The sequence below is a fragment of the Hipposideros armiger genome, unplaced genomic scaffold (assembly GCF_001890085.2).
Source record: "Hipposideros armiger isolate ML-2016 unplaced genomic scaffold, ASM189008v1 scaffold_314, whole genome shotgun sequence".
NCBI classification, from domain to species: Eukaryota; Metazoa; Chordata; class Mammalia; order Chiroptera; family Hipposideridae; genus Hipposideros; species Hipposideros armiger.
This window is the reverse complement of record NW_017731664.1, coordinates 349745-373851: the sequence shown is the minus strand read 5'-3', so window position 1 is coordinate 373851 and position 24107 is coordinate 349745. Positions and strand designations below refer to the sequence as shown.

General features: G+C 43.3%; 1 protein-coding gene across 14 annotated transcripts in view; it reads right to left on the bottom strand.

Moving 5' to 3' along the window:
- The window catches only part of TMEM164 (transmembrane protein 164), a 378792-nt gene that overhangs the window by 181171 nt on the left and 173514 nt on the right, over positions 1 to 24107 (bottom strand). For all 14 annotated transcript variants that reach the window (XM_019660222.1, XM_019660215.1, XM_019660214.1 and 11 more), the window contains one exon: positions 277 to 377. In XM_019660222.1, the coding sequence (XP_019515767.1) occupies positions 277 to 377 (101 nt within the window). The remainder of the gene's footprint in view (positions 1 to 276; positions 378 to 24107) is intronic.

Here is a 24107-nt window from a genome sequence, read left to right as displayed (position 1 = left end):
CAGCTCACTGTTTCCAACCCAAGTGGCCATGAGTGAAAGGCATCCTTGCCTCCTCATGGATGAAAGAAATAGTTATTACTGGAGGATTCAGAAAACTCTTTAAAGAGGCCAAGGCTCTAGATCATAAATCAGCAACCCAGACACAACAATCTGACGTCCTGGCCTTTGGCATCTTGTATTTTCAAAACAAAACGATACACCAGCGCCAACCAGGATTATCAAGATTTATGGAGAACTCCAAACAGAGGGGAAAGAAGGGGATAGAACCAAACTTACCAGGCCCAGGATCTGCAAGACGCTGAAGTGATAAAAGAACATGAGGCCAGTTGAGAGGAGGGCCCACCGGAAACTGCTGAGGGGCTCTGGGGTGTAAGCACCTGGAGGAAAAGAGGAGATGGTGAGACAGCAGAGTTGTTGACCCATTTCTGCTCCTTTGCCCCATGAGGGTACAGGTGCTGAGGCCACAGCTGCTACCTGCTGATTACCCCCTTTCACTGCTCAGCGATAGCTACCTAAGAGACAGCCCTGCTGATTAGTTGGGTACTCCAATAAGCCTCTGTTCTGCCATGTAATGCCAGGGCCATTATAAAGAGAGGGGTTTTCTTGATTGTAAAATAAATAAAATAAAATGTGACTAGAATTGAAATATGTTGTAAGTGCAAAATATACACTGATTTTGCATATGAAAAGAATGTAAAATAAATTTGTATATGATTACATGTTGAAATAATATTTTGAATATATTGAGTTAAATAAGATATATCGTTAAAATGTAATTTAAAGTAATACATGCTCATTAAAGGGAATTTATAAAATGTTAAAAAGTAGAAACAAAATGCAGGAAAAAAAAAGAAAATCATCCCCAGCACTCTATTACCCAAATGCAACCACTGCTAACCCATGGTTGTGTCTCCTTGGTTCTCTTCTCTATGCTTTAAGAGCTCCTTTTCTTTCTTTTTAAATTACTAATTGGAATTTTACTGTATATAAAATTGTATATCCTTCATTGCCACATTTATTTTAATCACCCCCTAATGTTTCAAAAGAGACATGTCATTCAGGAAGTATTGTGTGGTGGTTGAGAATGTTAACTTTGATGTCACACAGATTTGGTTTCAAGTCTGGATTCTACCTCTTACTGGCTGTGTGACACTGGAAATGTTGTTTAAAGTCCCCGAGTCTCAGTTGATTTGTCTATATAATGGAATAGTAGTCCTATCTATTTCTTAAAAGTTGTGAGAAGTAGAGGATGTAATATATTGAGAGCTCTTAGAAGGGGATCTGATATAATGTCAGTGTGTAACATGTGTTAGATGCTATCATTACCACACCATTATTATTATTCAAATAACTAAAGAATACGCCACATTCAATGGCTGTGCCATGTCCCAATTGTTAGATAACTCCCTTCCCTTGAAACAGCAAGAATGATATATTTCCCCTCTATAGTCAAGAAGAACCACCATCCCAGAGGGCCCGGATATATTCCAGAGCTTGCAAGAGCAAGGAGATGGCTTATAGGATGTTGTGGGTGTCACTCTGAGTGGACACTTGGGGGTGTGTGCTCCAGCATGAAAGGAACCTGGAACCCTCCACCCCAAGCAAGTACATGGCAACAGTACATCCTGGAGTAGTATTTTCCCAAGTCAGTCTTTCACTGATTCATCCATTCATTCACCAGCTATAAGGCACCTGTAATATTCCAAGCCCCATACCAAGCTTTGAGGATAGGAAGAAAAAGAAGACAGGCCCCCTGCAGTCTAAGCCTCACAGGTCTGGCAGGTGAGGAAGACAAGCCAGTCAATAACTAGAAATCAGTATGATGGATGCGATGATCAAGGTCTGTGCCACATATTATGGGAGGACAGAACTCAGCCTGGGGGAAGGGGGGCGAGCGTGGGAACAAGGGCTGCTTCTTGGTGGAAGGGACACAGAGTCCTGAAAGACAAATGGGACTTAAGGAAGGGTCTAGGCAGCAGCCTGCACTAATGCAGACATGAGTGGGAATCAAGCAATTCAGAGAGTGCGGGCAAGATTTGGGGCCACAGAGGAGAGTGTGATGGGGTGGTAAGCAGAAGTAAGACTCAAGAGGTTGGCAGAACTGGTCTGCTCCTAGCTGGGCCACGTAGGACCTTATGAGACAGGCTGAGTGAGGGCTTTGGCCTTCATTCCGTGCTGCTGGGTCATGAGCCCAAATACTTCAAGTCTCAGGCAGGTAATTGGGAGCAGGGGAGTGACCAGGGACAAAGGGCCATTGGGGATGCTGGAGACTGGCCAACTGGTAAGTCCATGCCCTTTCTAAAGAGGGCAACCACCACTCAACTCCATCCAACCATTGTTCTGCAGGGACGTGGGCCCAGAGTGGCCAGTTTTTTCACTTTTGCAAGAGAAGCCAGAAATATGAACTTTCATGTGGAATTTCCTGAGTTTTAAATGTTGGCAAATAATTTGAAATGTTTTAAGAATGCTCAACAGACCAAACAAAACATGTCTTCTTGGATGGATTTCAGCCCATGGGTGGCCAGCTTTGAGCTCTGCAGCAGAGCCACAGAAAGCAGTGAAAGATTTGAAGCAGAAAAGTGATGTGATCATACGTGTGCTTGAGAAAGATCCACTAGGGTACACATTGACCCACTAGTGTACAGGGGGTGGACTGGAGCAGAGGAAGTCAAGGCAGGGAGACTGATAGGAGACTGCTGCAGGAACCTGAAAAGGGAAGAGGATGGGTGGCCTTTGAAGAAAATAGCAGTGGGGCTGGAAAAAAGTGGAGGAAAAATCGCCAGGATGTGGTAGAAGATTGGATATTGGGAGGAAGGGTGAGGAAGGGTCTAGAAAGACTCCCAGAGTTCTAGCTTGGACATCATTGGGTTGATGGTGCCAATTATTGTGATAGAGAAGAGAGGAAAAGGCAGATTGGGGAGAAGGTAAGAAAATGATACGGTCAATTTTAGACATGGTGACATTGAGGTATCTGTGGAATATCCAAGTGGAAATATCTCTTATGTGGCTGGAGGCACTCTGGGAAATATGGTGTGATGGATAAGAGTGTGGACACTAGAGTCCAGTAGACGCAGATTTTCAAATCCTGGCTCTCAACACTTATTAATTCCAGGGCCTTGAGCAAGCCTCAGTATCTCTTGAACTCAGTTTCACTCATCTATAAAATGGGGTGCCATGGCCTACTTTACAAGGTTGTTGGATAGATGACATCATTTAAGTAGTGCCTTATCTGGGATTTCACAAATGCTGATAATTTTTATTATTACATGCACACCTCAAAGACATTGCAGGTTTGGTTCCAGACCACAGCAATAAAGTGAGTCACACAACTTTTTTGGTTTCCTAGTATATATAACTTATGTTTACACTACACTGTAGTCTATTAAGTGTGCATTATACCCAAAAGTATACATACCTTAATTTAAAAACATTTTATTGCTAAAAAAATGCTAAGCATCATCTGAGCCTTCAGTGAGTCATAATCTTTTTGCTGGTGGAGGGTCTAGCCTCCATGTTGATGAAAACACAATATCTGTGAAGCGCAGTAAAGCAAGGTATGCCTGTATATGAGTCACAAACCCAGTGAAGAGGACGGAGCTGAACGTCAGATATAAGTGTCATCAGCACATGATGGTAACCAAAGTCATAGAAGCACATGTAGACCAAAAGAGGGAGAAGGCTGGAGGCAGAACACCATGGGGTGGGGTGGGGTGGGGTGGTATGGGGGTAGGGGGGTGGAGTGTGGAGGGGAGAAGAGGAGTGAGATGGGGTGACTGAAGCCAAGTGGGTCTTCTGGGGGAGGAACTTAGACTTGTTCTCTGAACAAGAGGCAGGCTCACAGAATATCTGAGTCAGAAGGCCCTTTGAGGGTATCAAATTCATCCCTCCATTTTATAGATGAGGAAACTGAGGCTGTGCCACAGCCAAAGTCACAATAGCAGAGCACTGGGCTCTCAGACATTGCCAGGGGACTCACTGCTCAATGCCCTGTTGCCACTTATCCAGATCTCCACGCCAAGTTGTACAGTCTCTTTCCTTGTCTGTCCACCTGTGTAGACCACAGCGCCTCGGGGTCGATGACCATGTGGGACCCATTTCTGTGTCCCTAGCATCTAGTGCAGCACTTGGGTTGTAAAAAGGCATTGAACTATATGCACTTACACTCTGTGCACTTTCTTGTCTGCTGAGTGAGTGGGGATTGGGCACAGTGTCGTCACCCTGGCTGCTGGGGACCTAAAGGGGAAGAAGGGACCTGGAGGACCAACAGATCCTGAGGCCGCTCACGCCGCTCCTCAAGCCCGAAGCCATTTCCCCCAGATATCCCTTCCCTTTACTCTCTGCTTGGCTCCCCCTACTGGCAGATGGGCAGTAGTGACAGGTTCCGATGGGCCAGGTGGTAGGTGCAGGAAAGGGACAGAAGGAGGAAGTGTCCTCAGCCAGGAGGCAGCTCAGCCACAGACCTGGGGAAAGCTTGGGCGAGGCCTCAGCTGCTGGGCAGCCCTGCTCTCATCGTCCTTCTCTCTGCTCTGCCCTGCGATACGGGGGGGAAATGGACACTCAGATATTGCCTGGGGTCACGTTTCTCAGTGTTCTCACCGTCTCTTGCCCAAACCCCCACTTTAGTACCATTTCATCTGTGTTGCATCATAACATCCCACACCAGACTGTTAGTTCCCTGAGTGAGGGGCCATTTCTGAATAACCTCTTTGCCTCCAGCACCTGGTACAGAGTAGGCACTCAAAAAAATTATCACTGCATGGGAAAATGAAGGGCACAGCTTTTTTGGAGGATCATAAAACTAGAACCCTTTGGCTAGACAATCCTACTTTGAGGACTACCATTGAATACCTATAAAACCAAGAATCCGCCCTTATTTGCACAAAGATATTTACACCTGCACTGCCTATAATACAGAGAAACTGGAAACAAACCAAATGGAGAGATAAGTTAAGTAAACTCTGGTACCTCAACGTTGTGCGACAGTCCACTGCCAATCAAATAACAACTGGATAACCTAAGTCCCTGGCTAGTAATGGCAACTGTAAAAGGACACCAAACAGTACATTGATGATGGAAAATACAGCTTAGTGGTTTAAAACAAAGGCTTTGAGTCAGACAGCCTTGGGTTTGAATCCTGCCTCTCCCACTGTCTACAGGGGTGACCTTGGGCAAATTGTGCTGCCCATCGAAGCCTGTTTTCCCATATGTAGACTGGAGGTAGCACCTACCTCTTGGGGCTGCTGAGTTGAATAAGATATGGAAAAGTAAACACAGCAGCTAGCCTGGCACAGAGATGGCAGCTGCTATTTTTACCATGCCAACCACAGGCATCCAAAATCTCCTAAAAGATTAGAAGACAGGGACTCTTATAAGAGGTGATCTTCTCTAGGAAGGGGGACTTTGTGGTTTCCACTGCATTTTTCCTGTTGTTGGCTCTTTTCATTGCAAAGATGATCAAATATCCAATTTCTTTGAAAAATAAAGGAAAAAAGAGAAAGCACCCTGAGAATAGATGACCCAGTCTACATAGATATATACAAATTTTATGCAAACACACATCATTCTTTTTTCTGTATACCTGGATGTGGCCTTTGGGATAATCCCAGTCAAAAATCAGTTTTCTTCTAAAGGAAAATAGAAACTTAAGCAATTCCAGAAAAATCAAACATGTAAAACTATTGTTTTTCTACTTTAGGAGAAAATGTGACATTTTCTGCTAGCATCTTCTATCCCAGGAGGATAGAAGTATTTCAGCTTTAAAGAGAGGAAAAACCTATATAATAGCTTTTTCTGAAATCGATTTCTGCCAGAAATAAGCTTTATGAGTGCTGGGAAAGAAGTCAATTGCACCACCAGCAGCAGAGACCTATCCCCAGAGAGGTCTCCCAAGAGCCCTGTCTCTCATATTCCCACCCAGGAAGGACTTACACCAAGGAAATGAGACGGGGCACCATGGCATCCCCTTCTCCAATCTTTTTCCTGCTACCTTCAACTCATTCACTTCTACATGTTACCCATTCATTCACCATTGATGAGTACATGCTGGGCACCATACTCCATGCTAGGCAGTGGGGATAAGGAGGCAAACATAGGCCCTTCCCTTGAGAGTGACCCTACAGCTTACAAGGGAACAATGAAGTGCAATAAGGTAAGCACAGTAAGTAATGAGGACATCAAGGAACGGTAGCTGAAGACAACAGTTGCAGTGAGTTTTGAAGAACAAGAGGGACCTGGGGAAAGAGCTCGAAGAAAGGAAGGGCCACTCTGAGCAGTGGGGAGAAAAGGTGTAGAGGCATGAAACAGCATGCTGTTGGCATGCAATCACAAGCAGGTCTGTGTTCCTGGAGCATAAACTGGGGGGGGACATGTGTCAAGAGATAAAGCTAGAGAGACAGGCAAGTGGGGTCAGGTCATAAAGAGCCTTATTTGCCAGGCCTGGGAACTTGTCCTTTATCCTATGCACAATGAGAAGCCATTAGGAGGTTTTAAACAGGGGAGTGCAAGGTCAATTTATGTTTCAGCCAGCTAGACTGCAGTGGCAACAGTGTGGATGATGGACTGGAGAGGGACAAGATTGAAGACCAGTTCAGATTCTGCTGCAGAGATACACAGATGACTTGGGAATTTGTCTGACACGAAGGAGACCTCTAGGGGTACTCCCGGTTCTATGCTTTCAGTAACTGAGAGGAGCTCATTGAGAAGAGAGACGAGTTCAAGTTAGAGCATGCTGACACTGAATGTCAATAGGATACCCAAGCAGACATCTCCAATAGGCTGTGGCTGTCCAGGTCTAGCGCTCAGGAGAGGGAGATGGCCTGGAAACAGAGCTTGGAGTATGGATAAGACCAATGAGGAAGAGTCCATGGAATGAAATTAAAGGACCAAAGACAGAGCCTGGGAAACAGCCACAGTCACCAGAAGGAAAAGGATCCCCGAGACGATTAAAGGCTGCCACTAGCCACATGTGGAAATTTACATTTAAATGAATTAAAATTAGAATTAAAATTGTCATTCCTCAGTCTCACCACAGTTCAAGTGCTCAATAACCACATGCACCTAGAGGCTGCCATATTGGATGTGCAGAGATAGAACATTCCCATCACTGTATAACATTACACAAGGAATGCACTGCTCTATAGAGGTACAGTAAAGACAAGTAACTTCCATTGGGTTTGGCAAAGTGCTGGTCACTGGTAATCTTTACTATAACAATTTTAGGAGAGTAGCAATACAGGAACTGGCTGGTAAACGACGAAGAAAAGTTTTCTAGGTGCACAAGGTGAGGAAGTGAATCCCAGGAAAAGGGAACAGAATATGAAAAGTCACAGAGAATACTTTAGCCAAATCCCCAATATTTCAATCGCTTCTCTGAATGTCCCCTTCATCCTTTTGCTCTTACCAGACCGATCTCATCCCATGAGGAGCCTGCTTAGCCTTCTAAAGTAGTCACTATTTTTTCTCCTTTGGCCCATGGAGCTCCAGTAGGTAATTCTTTCTTTTCATTGCTGTTTCCAGACTACTGGTGCTCCTTCCTCCCTAAAACCTCATAACCACCATATTGTATCGTCCACTATCCCTCCCTTTCACAGTTGTCTACAAATGTATAGATCATGGCCCTCAATATTCCTTGAGGATATTAGTACCCGGCTTGGTACCACTCTCTCCAAAACAAACCATTCCTGTCATATTTCTTGATTGTTTCTACATATGCCTAGATGAGCCTTCCGGTAGCCTGGCCTCTCAGTTCCTTGGCTTCTTCTCCTCTATGATCATGTCCTCTATTGCACCTCAGCCACTCGTTCTCGTGGTCATGCCCTACAATAAATATCTGCAGCCCCTCCATAAATCAAGCATTCCCTCTTTCCAGCTTCCTCCCTCTAGCCTTGATCCCAACACTTCTTTGACGCCACCGGAATCTGTAATCCATTAGCTTTACCACGTTTTTGCTGTCCCTCATGGCTCCCTCTCCCCCCTTAAATTCCATGGCCCATCATTTTAATTAGACCTGGTGTACACCTTTGACGCCATTGTGCCTCTCATGATTGTACTCATCTTGAAAAACAAAACAAAACACCCAGCCCTGGTTAAGTCCCAGTCGTCTCCTCCTTGCTTGCTCCTACATAGTTAAACGTGGCTGGAGAAAAACAACAAAGCTGACTGTTCTCACTGCAAATTTGTGATCACAAACCCCAAGTGTATCCTTCACGTTGCCAGGCAATCATACTTCACTTCCCCAGCCCATTCACTCTCTCATGCCACAATTTAATATTTTCTCCTCTCTTCTCAGATCTTCAATATTTTTCTCCCATCCTCAATCTCAGATGATGACCTTGCTTCCTACTTCATTGAGAAAAAAGGAATCAGCTAAAATCTTCCACAAGCTCTCATGACCGCATCTAACCACCTATTTGCATTGGGGCCCAATGTGCTCTGCCTTCGCCCATTACCATGGCTGAACTGCCCAGCATCCTAGCCAAGGCCAGCCCTCCCCCGCCATTTGTATCCAGATCTTGCCCCTTCTCGCCTACTCAGTATCACTCCAGCAACTTTCCTCTTTCTCTTATATCAACTATTTCTTCTTCTGTACTGGATTATTCCCATTATCATATAAACTACTCAATATACTGTCATAGCTCCCATTCTAAAACAAACACTTGTCCTCACTTCCACCTGCAACCACCTCATTCCTCTGCTCCCCCTTTATCGCAGAAGCCTTTGAAAGAACTGTCTATACCTATACTGTCTACTACGGTAGCTACTAGTCACGTGTGGCTTTTGAGCCCTTGATATGTGGCTAGTTTGAATTGAGAGGAACTGTACTGTTACTGTAAAGTACACACTGTCTATCAAAGGATGTAAAATATCCTGTTAATAACTTGTTATTAATTATATAGGAATGATAATATTTTGGATATATTGGGTTAAATAAGATATATAATTAAACTTAACTTCACCTGTTTCTTTTACCTTGTTTTTTAGTGTGACTACTAGATCCTTTGAAATTACATATGTAGCTCACATGTTTTTACTGGACAGCATCCGCCTATACTCCCTGTCTACAATTCCTCTCTTCCCATTCTCTCTTAACCTGCTCTAATCAGGTTTCCACCAAAACCGCCCCATCAAGGTCACACATACCCTTTTCATTGCTAAATCCAATGGTCAATTCTCAGGCCTCATCTTACATTCCCTTTCATTCTTGAAACCTTCTTCACTTGGCTTCAGGGATACTTCTCTTCCTGCCTCATAGCCTGCTTCTTCTGATTCTCCTTTACCGGTTCCTCCTCATCTCCCTGACCTCTAAATGATGGAGAGGATCAGGCTGCAGAACGCAGAGCTTTTCTCTTCTCTATATACTTTCATTCCCTAGATGATTTCAACCCATCTCATGGCTTTAATACAATCTTCGTGCTGAGGACTCCAACCTTTTTATCTCAGTCTGGACCTCTGCCTTGAACTCCAGGTTCACATAGCTCACAGCCTACTCAGTACTGTACTTGGATATCTAGAGGGCATCTCACTCTTAAACCCAATTTCTAATCTTAGCTTCTGAGGTAGACTGTTAGAATACTGGCTCTCAGTGTATCACATATCACAGTATCCATACCCTTATGTATTCTCCTCCCACACTGATTTGGCCCTGTGGCTCACATAGTTCACCACGTTACTTGCTTTGGTCAATAGGACATCACCCAAAAAGACACAATCTGAGACTTGATAAGCACTTGTACATTCCCTCTTGGAATACTGCCCTGAGAACCCATATGATGAAAGCTCATGTGAAAAAAGAGGCCAAGCTATCCCAGCCATCCTAGCTGACCCCAGGCAAAACCAGTAGAAAAAAATGTCTTAGTCAGCTTGGGCTGTCATAACAAAATATCATGGATCAGGTGGCTTAAACAATGGAAACTTATCTCCTCACAGTTTTGGAAGCTAAGATGTCCAAGATCAAGGCACTAGCAGATATAGGGTCTGGTGAGAGCCTACTTCCTGGTTCACAGATGGCCATCTTTTCGCTGTGTCTTCACATAGTGGAAGAGACGAGGAAGCTCTCTGGCCTCTTCTTGTAAGGGTGCTAATTTCCCATTCAGGAAAGTCCCACTCTCATGACCTCACCTAACCTTAATTACCTCCCAAAGGCCCCATCTCCAAATACCATCACATAGGGGTTAAGACTTCAACATATGAAATTTGGGGGACACAAACATTCAGTCCATAACAAAGAACAAAGCAGTCAACTCAATTGTGAGAAATAATAAGTCATTGATTTAAGCCACTAAATTTTGGGACTGTCTGTTACATAACAACAGATAGCTGAAACAGCACTCCCCCACCAAAAAAAACCCCAAATGAACAAACAAACAAAAAGCAAGCACAAAATCCCTTCTCCTAGCCTCCCTTTTCTCAATAAATGGCCATCCATCTAAGTTACTCAACAATCTTAGAGTCATCCTTGACCCATTGCTATCTCTCATACCCCAAATCTGTCCCATCAGCAAATCCTGCTGGTTGTACCTTCAGTATGTGTCCAGAATCCAATGACTTTTCTCTGCCTCTATTGTTAGTACCCTAGCCCAAGCCTCTACCATCTCATCCCTGGATTATTACAAATATCACTTCCAGGTTTCCCTACTTCTATCCCTGTCCCCCTACAGTCTAAGTTCAGCCTAGCAACTGGGTGATCCCTGGAAAAACGAATTCAGATCATGTCAGTGCACTGCTCAGTACCTTCCAACAGCCACCCATCACCCTCAGAACAAAAGATCTAGTCCTTATTAAGTCTATGAGGCCATATATATGATCTGCCCCCTCACCTATATCACCTCTCTGACCTCATCTCCTACTACTTTCCCCTTCCTTCACATGGCTCTAGACGCACTGGCTAACTTGCTATTGCTGAAATATTCTAGAAACACCCCTGTCTCAAGGCCTTTACACTTGTTATTTCCTCTGATTGGCATATCCTTCCCCCAGATATCCAATGGCTCACTCCCTTGCCTGCAAGCCTTTCGTCAAACGTCACATTCTTGGTGATCCCTACCCTTTAAATGAAACTGCCTAATTTAAAATTGCAGCCCTCTGCAACCATTCAGCAGCACTATGCCCCTTACTCTGCTTCTGTTCTTCCTCTATTGCACTTAACATCATCTAACTTACTAAATATTTTACTTATTTCTTTACTGTCTCCTTTCGCAAGAATGCAAGTTCCATGAAAGCAAGGATATGTATCTGTTTTGCTCACTGCTTTGTCCCAGCAATTAGCACAGTGCCTGACACAAAGTAAGGATTCAAGTAATATTTGCTGAATGAATGAATCGAGTGTCCAGTATGTTCAAGAACTTTCTGTAACTCTGTATCATTGAACTATCATGTAGGAGAGGCAGACAAACAGGAGATAAGGGCCAGTTCATGAAGAATTCTGTTTGCTACATTAGATATTTGGGGCTATACAAAACACCTTGAGATCTTATTAAAAGGTAGGTTCTGGGGCGGATCCCTGCAGGGGTAACCAGAGCCACTGAAACACAAAGGCCCTGAATCTGGTGCAGGAAGAGCTTTGGAATTTCAGAAGCTCTCCACATCCCCCAATGGAGGTGGTGCCCTGAGACAGAGGCAACCTGCTCACATAAGACGAGCCCACCTTCCAGGGAACTTCCCCCCACAATGTGTGACAAGCTGGAGCAGTGCAAACAAAATATAACACCATGGCATGAGAGAGAATAGAAGGCTGCAGTCAGAGAGAAAATAAAACATTCTACCAACACCTACTAGAAAATAAAAGAAACCTGTTCCTATCAACCTGTTGCAGAACCCACTTCTGTAGATGCCTAGGAAGAGAAATAATAATTCATTAATTGCCTTAAATAGCCAAGGTAACAAGGCAGCCCAGAAAGAAACTGAAAAGTCTCCCAAAAATGAACTTAAAAACACAGAAATATGTGACTTAAATGACAGAGAATTCAAGATTGCAGTTCTTAAAAAACTCAACGAGATGCAAGAAAACACAGACAGGCAGTTTAATGAACTCAGAAACACAAGCAAAGAACAAAATGAACATTTTACCAAAGAGATTGAAATTTAAAAAGGAACCAAATAGAATTTTTGGAGACTGAAAATTCAGTAAAAGAAATGAAGAACGAAATAGCCAGCTTAGGTAATAGTGCTGCCCAGATGGAGGAAAGACTCAGTGACATCGAAGACAGAAATCTGGAAATGACACAGACCGAAGAAGAGAGAGTCTTGAGAGTGAAAAGAAATGAAAGAACTCTACAAGAACTTTTTTACTCCATCAGAAAGAGCAATATAAAAACAATGGGCATACCAGAAGGAAAAGAAAGGGAGAAGGGAACAGAGAGTATACTCAAATAAATAGTGGATGAGAGCTACCCAAACTTGTGGAAAGAAATGGATCCTCGAATCCAAGAATCAAACACAACACTTAATTTCCTCAATCCCAACAGGCCTTCTCTAAAGCACATTGTATTAAAGCTGCCAAAAATTAATGAAAAAGAAAGAATCCTCAAGGCAGCCAGGGAAAAGAAAATGGTAATCTACAAAGGAAAGCCCATTTGATTATCATCAGATTTTTCAGCAGAAACTCTACACGCCAGGAGGGAGAGGCTCAAATATTCAAACTATTGAAAGAGAGAAATTATGAGCCAAGAATAACATATCCAGCAAAGATATCCTTTAGATATGAAGGAGGACTATAGACCTTTCCAGGCATATAGAAGCTGAGGGAATTTTCTAACACACGACCTGCACTACAATAAATACTGAAGGAGGCTATTCGACCTGAAACAAAAAAGCAAGAGAATACAAAACCGTGAGTAGTATTACGAACAGACAGAAGCAGGAAATGGCAAACCCTACACCAAATAAGACACTATAAACTTAAACATAACATACAAGGTAAAGAAGAAAAAAAAGCCACTTAACAAAACAGGAAAAAGGCAACTTGCAACTGAAGTGCAGAAATGGAACTCACAGCATAAAAAGGGGGTAATTTGTGACAACAGAAACATAAAAGGGGAGAGAGTAAAGGTCTGAACCAGCACAAGGGAATGGAGAAAGTAAGCACGCTGAAGAAAATGGAATACTCTACATAGGAAACTTTCTTTTACATAAACTTAATGGTAACCACTCCAAAAAAAATCCAGAACTGAAATATATAACATAAAAAAAGAAGAAACAGAGGGAGATATCATAGAATTCCAGCACATTGAAATAACAGACAGCAACAAAAAGGCAAAGAAACAATGGAGAGACTGTCCTACCAGAAACCATAGATAGAATGAGAGGAAATCCTCATATATCAATAATCACACTAAATGTAAATGGACTGAGCTCACCAATGAAAAGGCTCAGAATAGCAGATTGTATCAAAACAATAAACCCAACTATATGTTGCCTCTGAGAGACACATCTCCGCGACAAGGACAAATAAAGACTCAAAGTGAAAGAGTGAAAATCGAAACTCCAAGCAAATGGTATTCAGAGAAAGCAGGTGTATCTATACTGATACCAGGTGAAACAGGCTTCAGAATAAAAAAAGTAACAAGAGACAAAGATGGACATTTCATAACGATAAATGGGACAATACAACAAGAAGACACAAGAGTCATCAATATTTATGCCCCCAATCAGGGAGCACCAAAATACCCAAAGCAACTACTCACAAAACTAAAGGGAGAAATTGACCAAAACACAATTATAGTAGGGGACCTAAATACATCATTCACAGCTATGTTTAGGTCATCGAACAGAAAATAAATAAAGAAATATCAGCCTTAAGTGACACACTACATGAAATGGACATAATTGGCATTTATAGAGCACTTCGTCCTAGAACATCAGACTATACATTCTTTTCCAGTGTATATGAAACATTCTCAAGGATAGGGCCGGCTGAGTGGCTCAGCTGGTTAAGAGCTCGCTCAAGAGTTTGAGCTCTGAGCAACACCGGTTCGAGGCCCAACCCGAGCTGAGCTGCCGCTGAGCTGCCAACAGGTGGCAGGATGGCTCAGCTAAAAAAACAAAACAAAAAAACATTCTCAAGGATAGAGCATATATTGGGACATAAAACTAACCTCAGTAAATTTAAGAAGTTTGAAATCATACCAACTATATTCTCTGATCACAAGGCTTTGAAATTGGATATCAACTGCAAAAGGCAAGCAGGCAAAACCACAAATATGTGGAGATTAAACAGCATACTTTTAAAGATCTACTGGGTCAAAGAAGAAACAAGAGAGATCAAAAGACACATACAAACAAATGAGAATGAAAATACATTCTACCAAAATTTTGGGGATGCAGCGAAAGCAGTTTTAAGAGGGAAATTTATATCATCAGAGGCCTATCTCAAGAAAGAAGAAAAATCCCAGTTAACTAACCTCATGTTACACCATAAAAGCTAGAAAAAGAAAAACAAATGAAACCAAAAATCAGCAGAAGGAAGGAAATAATAAAAATTAGAGCAAAACTAAATGAAATAGAGAACAAAAGACCATAGAAAAAATTAATGCAATAAAGAGTGGTTCTTTGAAAAGATTAATAAAATTGACAAACCCTTCGCTAGACTCACGAAGATAAAAAGATAAAAGACACAAATAAACAAAATCAGATATGAAAGACGGGAAGTTACCATGGATGCCACAGAGGATTACCCAATACAAAGGATTACCCAAGAATACTACGAAGGGCTATATGCCACCAAATTAAAAAACCTGGAAGAAATGGACATGTTCTTAGAAACATATAGCCTTCCTAGGCTGAATCAGGAAGAATTGCAAAATCTAAATAGATTGATCAACAGTAAGGTAATTGAGTCAGTTATCTGAAACCTCCCCAAAAGCAAAAGTCCAGAACCAGATGGCTTTACTAGTGAATTCTACCAAACATTCAAAGAGGGTCTAATACCTGTCCTATTCAAAATCTTCCCAAAAATTGAAGAAGAGACAATACTCCCTAACCCTTTTTATGAGGCCAACATTACCCTGATACCAAAACCTGGTAAGGATAACTCCCCCCCAAAAAATTACAGACCAATATCTCTGATGAATACAGGAGCAAATATCCCAAACAAAATTCTAGCAAATCGAATGCAAGAATGCATTTAAAAAAATATGCATCATGGTCAAGTGAGGTTCATCCCAGGGGCACAAGGATGGTTCAACATATGCAAATTGATCAATGCGATACACCACATAAACAAAATAAAGGACAAAATCATATGATTATATCAATTGATGCAGAAAAGGCATTTGACAAGATATAGCATCCATTTATGTTTAAAACACTTAATAAAAAGGGTATAAAAGGAAAATACCTTAACATAATAAAGGCCATATATGACAAACCCTCAGCTAATGTCATAATTAACAGTGAAAAATTGAAGCCCTTTGGTTTACGTTCAGGAACACGACAGGGCTGTCTCCTATCACCTCTCCTTTCAACATAGTATTGGAAGTCCTAGCCAGAGCAATCAGGCAAGAGAAAGAAATAAAATGCACCAAAATTGGGAATGAAGAAGTTAAACTGTCACTTTCTGCAGATGACATGATGCTATATACAGAAAACCCTAAAGACTCCACCATAAAGCTATAAGAAACAATAAACGAATACAGTAAAGTTGCCGGCTACAAAATCAACGTACAAAAAAGTCCATTGTATTCCTATATACTAACAATGAAATCTCAAAAAAATAAAAAAAAAAAAACAATTCCTTTTGCAATTGCAACAAAAGGAATAAAATACCTAGGAATAAACTTAACAAAGGACGTGAAGGACCTATACACTTAAAACTATAAGACATTTAAAAAAGAAATGAAGAAGACACAAAGAAATGGAAAGACATTCCATGTTCATGGATTGGAAAAATCAACATAGTTAAAATGGCCACATTACCCAAAGCAATATACAGATTTACTGCAGTCCCCATCAAAATCCCAATGACATTTTTTAAAGAAATAGAACCAAAAAAATCATCAGATTTGTATGGAACCACAAAACACCCTGAATAGCAAAAGTAATCCTAAGAAAAAAGAACAATACTGAAGGTATCACACTCCCTGGACTCAGCTTGTATTACAGGCCAACAATAATCAAAAGAGTATGGTATTGGGCGGCTGGATGGCTCAGCTGGTGAGAGCGCATGCTCTTAACAACACGGTTGCCAGTTCGACTTCCACATGGGATGGTGGGCTGTGCCTCCTCCGCAACTAGATTGAAAGCGGCGACTGGACTTGGAGCTGAGCTTGTGACCGCCACAACTAAGACTGAACGACAACAACTAGACTTGGAGCTGGTGGGTCCTGGAAAAACATAATGTTCCTCTTCCCCAATTCCCCAATAAAATCTTTAAAACAAAAAACAAAACAAACAAAACAAAACAAAACAAAACAACAGTATGGTATTGGCAGAAAAACAAGCACACAGACCAATGGAATAGAATTGAGAACCCAGAAATAAACCCACATAAATATGGACAGAAACATTTCGACAAAGAAGGCAAAAACATACAAAGGAGAAAAGACAGCCTCTTCAATAAATGGTGCTGGGAGAATTGGAAAGCCACCTGCAAAAGAATGAACCTACACTGCTATCTGTCACCGTGTACCAAAATCAACTCAAAATGGATCGAAGACCTAAACATAAGATCTGAAACAATAAACTGCATAGAAGAAAACATAAGTACTAAGCTTATGGACCTTGGGTTCAAAGAGGATTTTATGAATTTGACTTCAAAAGCAAGGGAAGTAAAAGCTAAAATAAAGGAGTGGGACTATATCAAACTAAAAAGCTTCTGAACAGCCAAAGAAACCATCGACAAAATAAAGAGGCAATCAACCGAATGGGAGAATATTTTTGCAAACGACGCCTCCAATAGGGGGCTAATATCCAAAATATATAAGGAACTCATACAACTCAACAACAAAAACCCAATTAAAAAATGGGCAGAGGGCCTGAATAGACATTTCTCCAAAAAGGACATACAAATGGCTAATAAGACATATGAAAAAATGCTCAACATCACTAAGCATCAGAGAAATGCAAACAAAAACCACAATGAGATATCACCTCATACCGGTTACAATGGCTATCATCAAGAAGACAAATAATAGCAAGTGTTGGAGAGGCTGTGGAGAAGAAGGAACCCTCAAACACTCTTGGTGGGAATGCAACTTGGTGCAGCTGCTATGGAAGGCAGTGTGGAGGTTCCTCAAAAAATTAAGAATAGAGGGCTGGCCAAGTGGCTCAGTTGGTTAAGAGCTCGCTCAAGAGTGCGAGCTCTGAGCAACAGCGGTTCGATGCCCGGCCAGAGCTGAGCTGCCAACAGGCAGCAGGAGGGCTCAGCTAAAAAAAAAAATTAAGAAAAGAATTAAATTACCATATGACCCAGCAATCCCTCTCCTGGGTATCTACCCAAAAAATCTGAAAACATTTACCAGTAAAGATATATGTGCTCTGATGTTCACTGCAGCTTTGTTTATGGTGGCTAAGACATGGAAACAACCAAAGTGTCCTTCGATAGATGATTGGATAAAGAAGCTGTGGTATATATACACAATGGAATACTATTCTGCCATAAGAAAATATGAAATAGTGTCATTTGCAACAGCATGGATGGATCTTGAGATTATTATGCTAAGAGAAATAAGTCAGACAGAAAAAGTCGAGAGCCATGTGATTCCACTGATATGTGGTATATAAAACTGAAAGCAACAAAGGAACAAGGGAAACAAATGAAGAAACAAAAGCTCAGACAATAGTTTAGTGGTTACCAGAGGGTAAGGGGGCAGGGGGGTGGTAGATGTGGAGGGTAAAAGGGATCAAATATATGGTGATGGAAGGAGAACTGACTCTGGGTGGTGAACACACAATTTGACATATAGATGATGTATTACAGAATTGTACACCTGAAATCTATGTAACTTTTGACAAAAACTATGACAATTTTTAACAATTGTCACCCCAATAAACTTTAATAATAATAAAAAAGGTAGGTTCTGATGCAATAGGTGTGGGCTGGGGCATGTGAGTCTGCATTTCTAACTAGCTTCCAGATGCTGGTGGTCCTCAGGCCATACTTTGAATAGCAAAGGATAGAGCTACGGTCTGGCTACTGATTGAAATAGGGCGAAATTAGAGGCAGGATGAGCAGGGTTGAGGCTGTTGCAATAGACCAAGTCAGGGATGATCTGATCTGAACACAAATAGGAGTAGTGGAAATGAATTTGAGAAACCATCAAGAGGTCAAATTGACTGGATTTAGTGACCGATTGGATGTGGCAGGGGGTGGCGAGGGAGAAATGTGAAGGGCCAATGATTCTCTTTAGATTTCTGGTCTGGGTAATGAGTTGGTGGTGCTATCACTCAATGGGATGGGGAACATCGGAGGAGGTCACAGGATTGGGGACAGGGAAGATAATGACAAGTTTTTAGTTCCCGACAACAATGCCATACCATCTTTGGTGCCCTCTAAATGAGACACCTCCATTTCTAGCTTTTGCAAGCCTCAGTTGCCCAGAAGATATATCTCTGGGTGGCACAACCCCAAGATGATCATGGATATGTGACTTTCCATTTTCCCAGTTATTGAATGAAAAGTCCAAGTTAGGTTTCCCTTCATCCAGGCATTTGACTGAATGAACTGTCTGTTTAATGTACAAGGAAATGTAGGCTGTCCAGAGTTGGTGTCCATATGGAAGGTCCATCTTGTCGACCTCCTATCCTGAATGGCTGGCATGCCCACTCAGGCTAGGCTTCACCCTCAAAGTGCCTAATAGGGACTGACAGAGCCTCCCAGCCTGTGGCTAAGGCAACTTAAAGACCCACCTTCATCCATAAGGATGAGAGAGCCAGCCTTTTGCCAATAGTACAGAGAGCGAGGACCCTGAGCTGTCCAAGAATTCATCAGATGGACCTGGCCTAGCAGAATAAGTACTGGAGTCCAGAGACCCAGGTCCCAGCTTCTACTCTTGCCAAATTGCTATGTGATCATCTGTGTGGATCGAAACCTCTCTAAGCATCAGTGTCCCTCTCACAGGGGAATCCCAGGACCTCCCTACCTACTTTGCAGGAACGCTGTAGGAATAGAAAAGGTAAAGGAGGATGGAGAGACACTAGAAAAAAGTGCTTCTTAAACCTAACACACCACTGTGCCGCACACAATTCTGCAGTTAGATTAGCTGGGTCTCTGGTGAGCTTTCAGCAGGGGGGCCCAACTCTTGGATCATTTGAGACAATAAAGTTTCACCTTCAGTCTGTATCAGGATGCCCTAGAGGGGTGGCTCTCAAACTTGAGCTGGCATCAGAATCCCCTAGGGAGCTTGTTAAAAGGCAGCTTGCTGGGCCCCACCCCAGAGTTTCTAATTCTGTAGTCTGGGGTGAGGCCTAGAATCAGGAATCTGAGAATTTGTATTTCTAACAGGTTCTCCAGTTGAGCTGCTACTGGTGGTCCAGGGACCACACTTTGAGAACCCCTGTCCTTGAGGATGTGTGAGAAATGCAGATTCCTGTGCCCTGCCTCAGAGACTTGAATCCAGGAGATCTGGGTGGACCCTGGAATTTTCATTTTAGCAACAAGCACCTTAGGTGATTCTGATGCTAGGTCCGTCGACCACACAGGGGAAACACTGACTTAGGGGGAAATCCTAGAGTTGGAAGAGGTACCAAGAGGCCTAGGGACAGCTCGCAGTAGAGGGGCCACAACCTAGCCAGGTGTCAGGAGCAGCGTCTCCTGGAAGCTGATAAAATTAAGGCAGGAAATATTTAATCCTCTGCTCCCACAAAGTGCTCCTGAGCCCAGTTATTTCTGCCTTAGCAGGAAGGTCTTCAGAAACTCACCTACCCACCCTCTTGCACAAAGCTCAGGCCTTGGCCAATTTTTTTTTCAAACTCCCCAGCTCTCCTCTCACCCACTAACCCCTTGGGGGCCTTCAGAATCTACCTGAGTCCCTTATCCTTTCCCCTGCCCCTCACCTGACCAGCAAATGTGAAACTGGCAAGCCAGTGAAAGATGAGAACTTTCCCAGCATCCTGATGCTGGCTAGGCAGGAGGGGCAATGGGCTAATGGAGGGAAGGGAGAAAACAGGTAGCACAACCTGGAACTGGGGTTTGTATGACCTTGGGGTCAATTTTCAAGCCATCATTGGCCAAAGCGCTCTGGTTTTAATTGTCCTAGAAGCTAGCAGAGGGGCTGTATCCAACCCTCGTCCTTCAGGAGACAAGTAAAGCCCACTCAGGAGAGAGGTGGATTGCTGGTATCAAATAACATAGGGTTTCTTACACCCCAGTTTCCAGAAATGTCCCCAAAGACCATCGATTTGCTTGTACTTCAAAATAACCTTACCCAGTGGCAAGCCTGGGAGGCCACTGCTCCCCAATTCTGGAACAGGAGCTCCCTCTAGTGAAACAGAAAGGGGTTTCCCAACAGCCTGGAGGCAGGACTTCACCTCCCTCCCGTCACACAGAGACCCCTCTGGCAGTGTGGAGACACTGACAAATCCCTTCTCAGAACAATGTTTTAAATGCATGAAATAAAAGGCAAAGGGTTATAAAATAAGCCAATGATATTAAAAGTTATCGAAATATGTAAACAGATTTGAAATATGGTCCTTCTGTAGTTCCTTATTAATACATTTAGTAATAAGCTCTAGCAGGCAAGTCTAATTACTACCATAATTTCAAAGCAGTGATGAGCTAAACAGTATTCTGAGCTGTCTGCAACTACTGTAATGTGATAGGAAGCCATCTGTGATTGCTACTGACAACAAAGACGCAGGTGTGCTCGTTGCCTACATTCATGTGCCACATTTCTGCTAGAGGTTTCTGAAAAGAAGGCTGTGATTCCCCCGCCCCCATCCAAGTTAATGGACCCTTAATTCTTATTTGTGGACTCCAGGTTAAGAACCCCTGCCTAAATAAAAAGAACCACAACCAACCAACAAAACCCCCCACAGGGATGAAGGGCAGGTGGGGGGGTGTCGGCAGCCCTACAGGTCCTAGAGCTGTGCAGGCGCTCTCCTCCACACCTTGGCGCACCATCAACAAATCCTTCTATACCTGCCACCTCTGCACAGCATGGCCCTTCCACCTCCTAACCCTAAGGAGACCTGCCTCTCCCCTGAGGACACTGCTCCTCCCTCTAGCTGCTCTGGGCAGAAGCTGTTCTTATCTTTCTATTTTCACAGCAAGCTTCTTTGGGGGGAAGGGGAGTTAAAGATTCCTCTAGCTCCTTATTGTTGTTTCTAAATGTTTCCTCTTCTCTTTTCTCCTTCTTTCAAGTTCAGGCTTCTCTTCCTCATCACTGCCATCCACTGTCCTCCAGGTCACTGTCAAATTCATCCCAGCTTAGTCTCACTTGGCTTACAGTTTTCCTTTGGACATTAAGCTTTTTACTCAGTATCCTGGGTGATTTCAACATCCATGCGGACGCCACTTCCAAGACCCTCACCTCATGGCCTCTTGACCCTCCTCATCTCTACAGATCTGCAAGCTCTACTCCACCTCCCCACCCACAACCAGCTTCAGTCAGCACTTACAACTGCCCTGCCTCACTTAGGATCATCTGACCACAGACTCCCAGAGCGTCAGTTTTCATATCCCCAGTCCTACCATGCACATGCCGGTAGACCTCCCATTCACTCCCCCCATGGATTCCCTCCTTGGTCTTCAGCCCTCTCGTAGCCTTACTGCCTTCCATACCAGCTTGGACCCCAGGACCAATCACCCGAACTCTCGCACTTAGCACCCTCTTCATCCCTCTGGCACCACATTTCTACCTCCCCCCTCACTAGTTTATCCCCAAGCGGTGGCCTGCTAAAGGTGAGGATCTAAGAAACTGCTCAGACCACATTTTATTACATGAATAGGCAGAGTCATGGTACATTAGCAAGCAGACACCACATTAATAGGAGCAAAATTATATAGTGCGAACTAAGAGACAGGAACTATTATAAGTGTTTTATATACATGAATGCATTTAATGCACATTACAGCTCTTGGGGGAAGCACTATTATTCTTATTTTACAGATGAGGAAATTGATGCACAGAGAAGTTAAGGAACTTGGCCCAGGTCATACAGCTAGTAAAGGACAGAACCAGGATTTGAAAAGAGGTAGTCGAGTTTCATCATACACATCTCAGAAGAATCGGTCTCTGGGCAGACAGGCCTGTTCCCCTTCCTCTCTACTCTAACTTCTCCATTCCTTTGACTGGGTGGGAAATGAGTCCAGGCCCACTCTACAGATCTGGCCACCTTAGAGTCTCAGGGTATGGAGCAGGACATTCACTTAGGCGTCAAGACCAAAGCTGTAAGCTCTAGACCAGCCTGCCAGAGGAGCCCAGCCTGTATTTGGAAGCAGTGGGTGTCTGCTCAGCTAAGGATGAAGTGGCATTCTGTTTCCTAGCCCACTGTTGTTCCTGGGTGACCTGCCCTTGGGCAGAAACCCAAAAGGAGACAAGTGGGTGGCAGGATCTCCAAAACTCTGTCCTGAACCCTGAACATCGCTCACTTTCTGGATCTTCCACACCACTGATGTGATTTACAAAGCCCCGACCTCAGATGGGTTCCTCAAGCCAGATGTTCTGCTCCTTCACTCAGGCTGCTGTGCTTTCCTGGAGAAAATGGGGTGACTGGACAGGCCAGTGCCGGAAAAATGCACAGAATTTTTTCAGGCAGACCCCCTCAGTGCTAGTCACCAAACTTCTACAGCTGCACTGCCCAATGTACAGCTGATCCTTGAACAACGTGGGGGTTAGCAAGCAACACCAACCCCCCCACACACACACGCAGTGGAAAGTCTGAGTGTAACCTTAGGCTCCCTTTGGTATTTGCAAGGAACTGGTTCCAGGACCATCGTGGATACCAAAATCCGTGGATGTTCAAGTCCCTGATATAAAATGGTGTAGAACAATGCATATAGTCGGCCCTCCATATCCTCAAATTCCCAAGCGTGGATTGAAAATACTTTGTTCAATCCACAGTTGGTTGAACCAGTGGCTGTGAAACCCATGGATCTGGAGGACGGACTGTGTATTTATTGGAAAATAAAATCCACACATACGTGGACTCGCACAGTTCAAACCTGTGTGGTTCAAGAGTCAACTATAGTAGCTATGAAAGATGTGTGGCTCTTTCAATTCCAATTCCATTTCATTAAACTTAAATCAAATTAGAAATTCCTCAGTCCTAGTTCTTCAGTTGCACTTAGCCACATTTCATCCGCTCGGGAGCCTTGTGTAGCTAGCGGCTACCATGTTGAACAGAGCAGATAGAGAATATTTGCATCACCAGAGAATTCTATTGAACAGCACCGAAACAGTGTAGAATTATCTCCTTCTCCCATTTCCTGCAGCACTTACTCCTTCGGTCACTACCCTTCTCAATCTATCACAAACCACTTCCATTCTCAGCAGCTGCCATCATCTTATAATTCATCCACTCTCCTTTCTCCCTAGTATCTTTAATGTTCCCTCTCACTACTGCCCTTCATCGTTAGCACAGAACATGGCCAGCCTTGGGCAGAGAGAAAAGGGGAGGATTGGAAACGGAATGAGAGGTAACAGGATTAGGGAAAAGGGGAAGAAACCTCTCCCTTGCCTCTGCAACATCCTTAAGCTCTCCTTCCTTAACACTCTTAACTCCTTCCTTCCCATCCCCACGTCTCCAACGGCCTGGAACTCCCTGCAACAACATCGTGCTCTTGAGCACTACTGTAATGGTGACACTGTATCTTCTATTTTGAGATTTAAACCTCTAGTGTCATTCGCTTTAACAGTGCCGTTTAAGCTTGGGACTTTTTGAAAGTTTTTCTTTTCTTTGCTTCCCTTCCCTCCCCCCAAACCTTAATGGCTCTGTTTACTATCCATTTGCTATGCATACCAGTTTCAATGGTTCTGTTTACTGCAGACCTTATGCATACCGGCTCAATGACCCTATTTCCGCAAGGAAACCTCCAGGACACTGACTTAAAAGAAGTTTTTACATCTGCATAAGATCCACTCCTATCCCTGAAACAAACCAGTTTCCGGCAAGCGCCTTTTTCCAGGAATTGCTGACCAACTTCCCCTTTCCTTTGTTCTGCTTCTCCTTGCCTG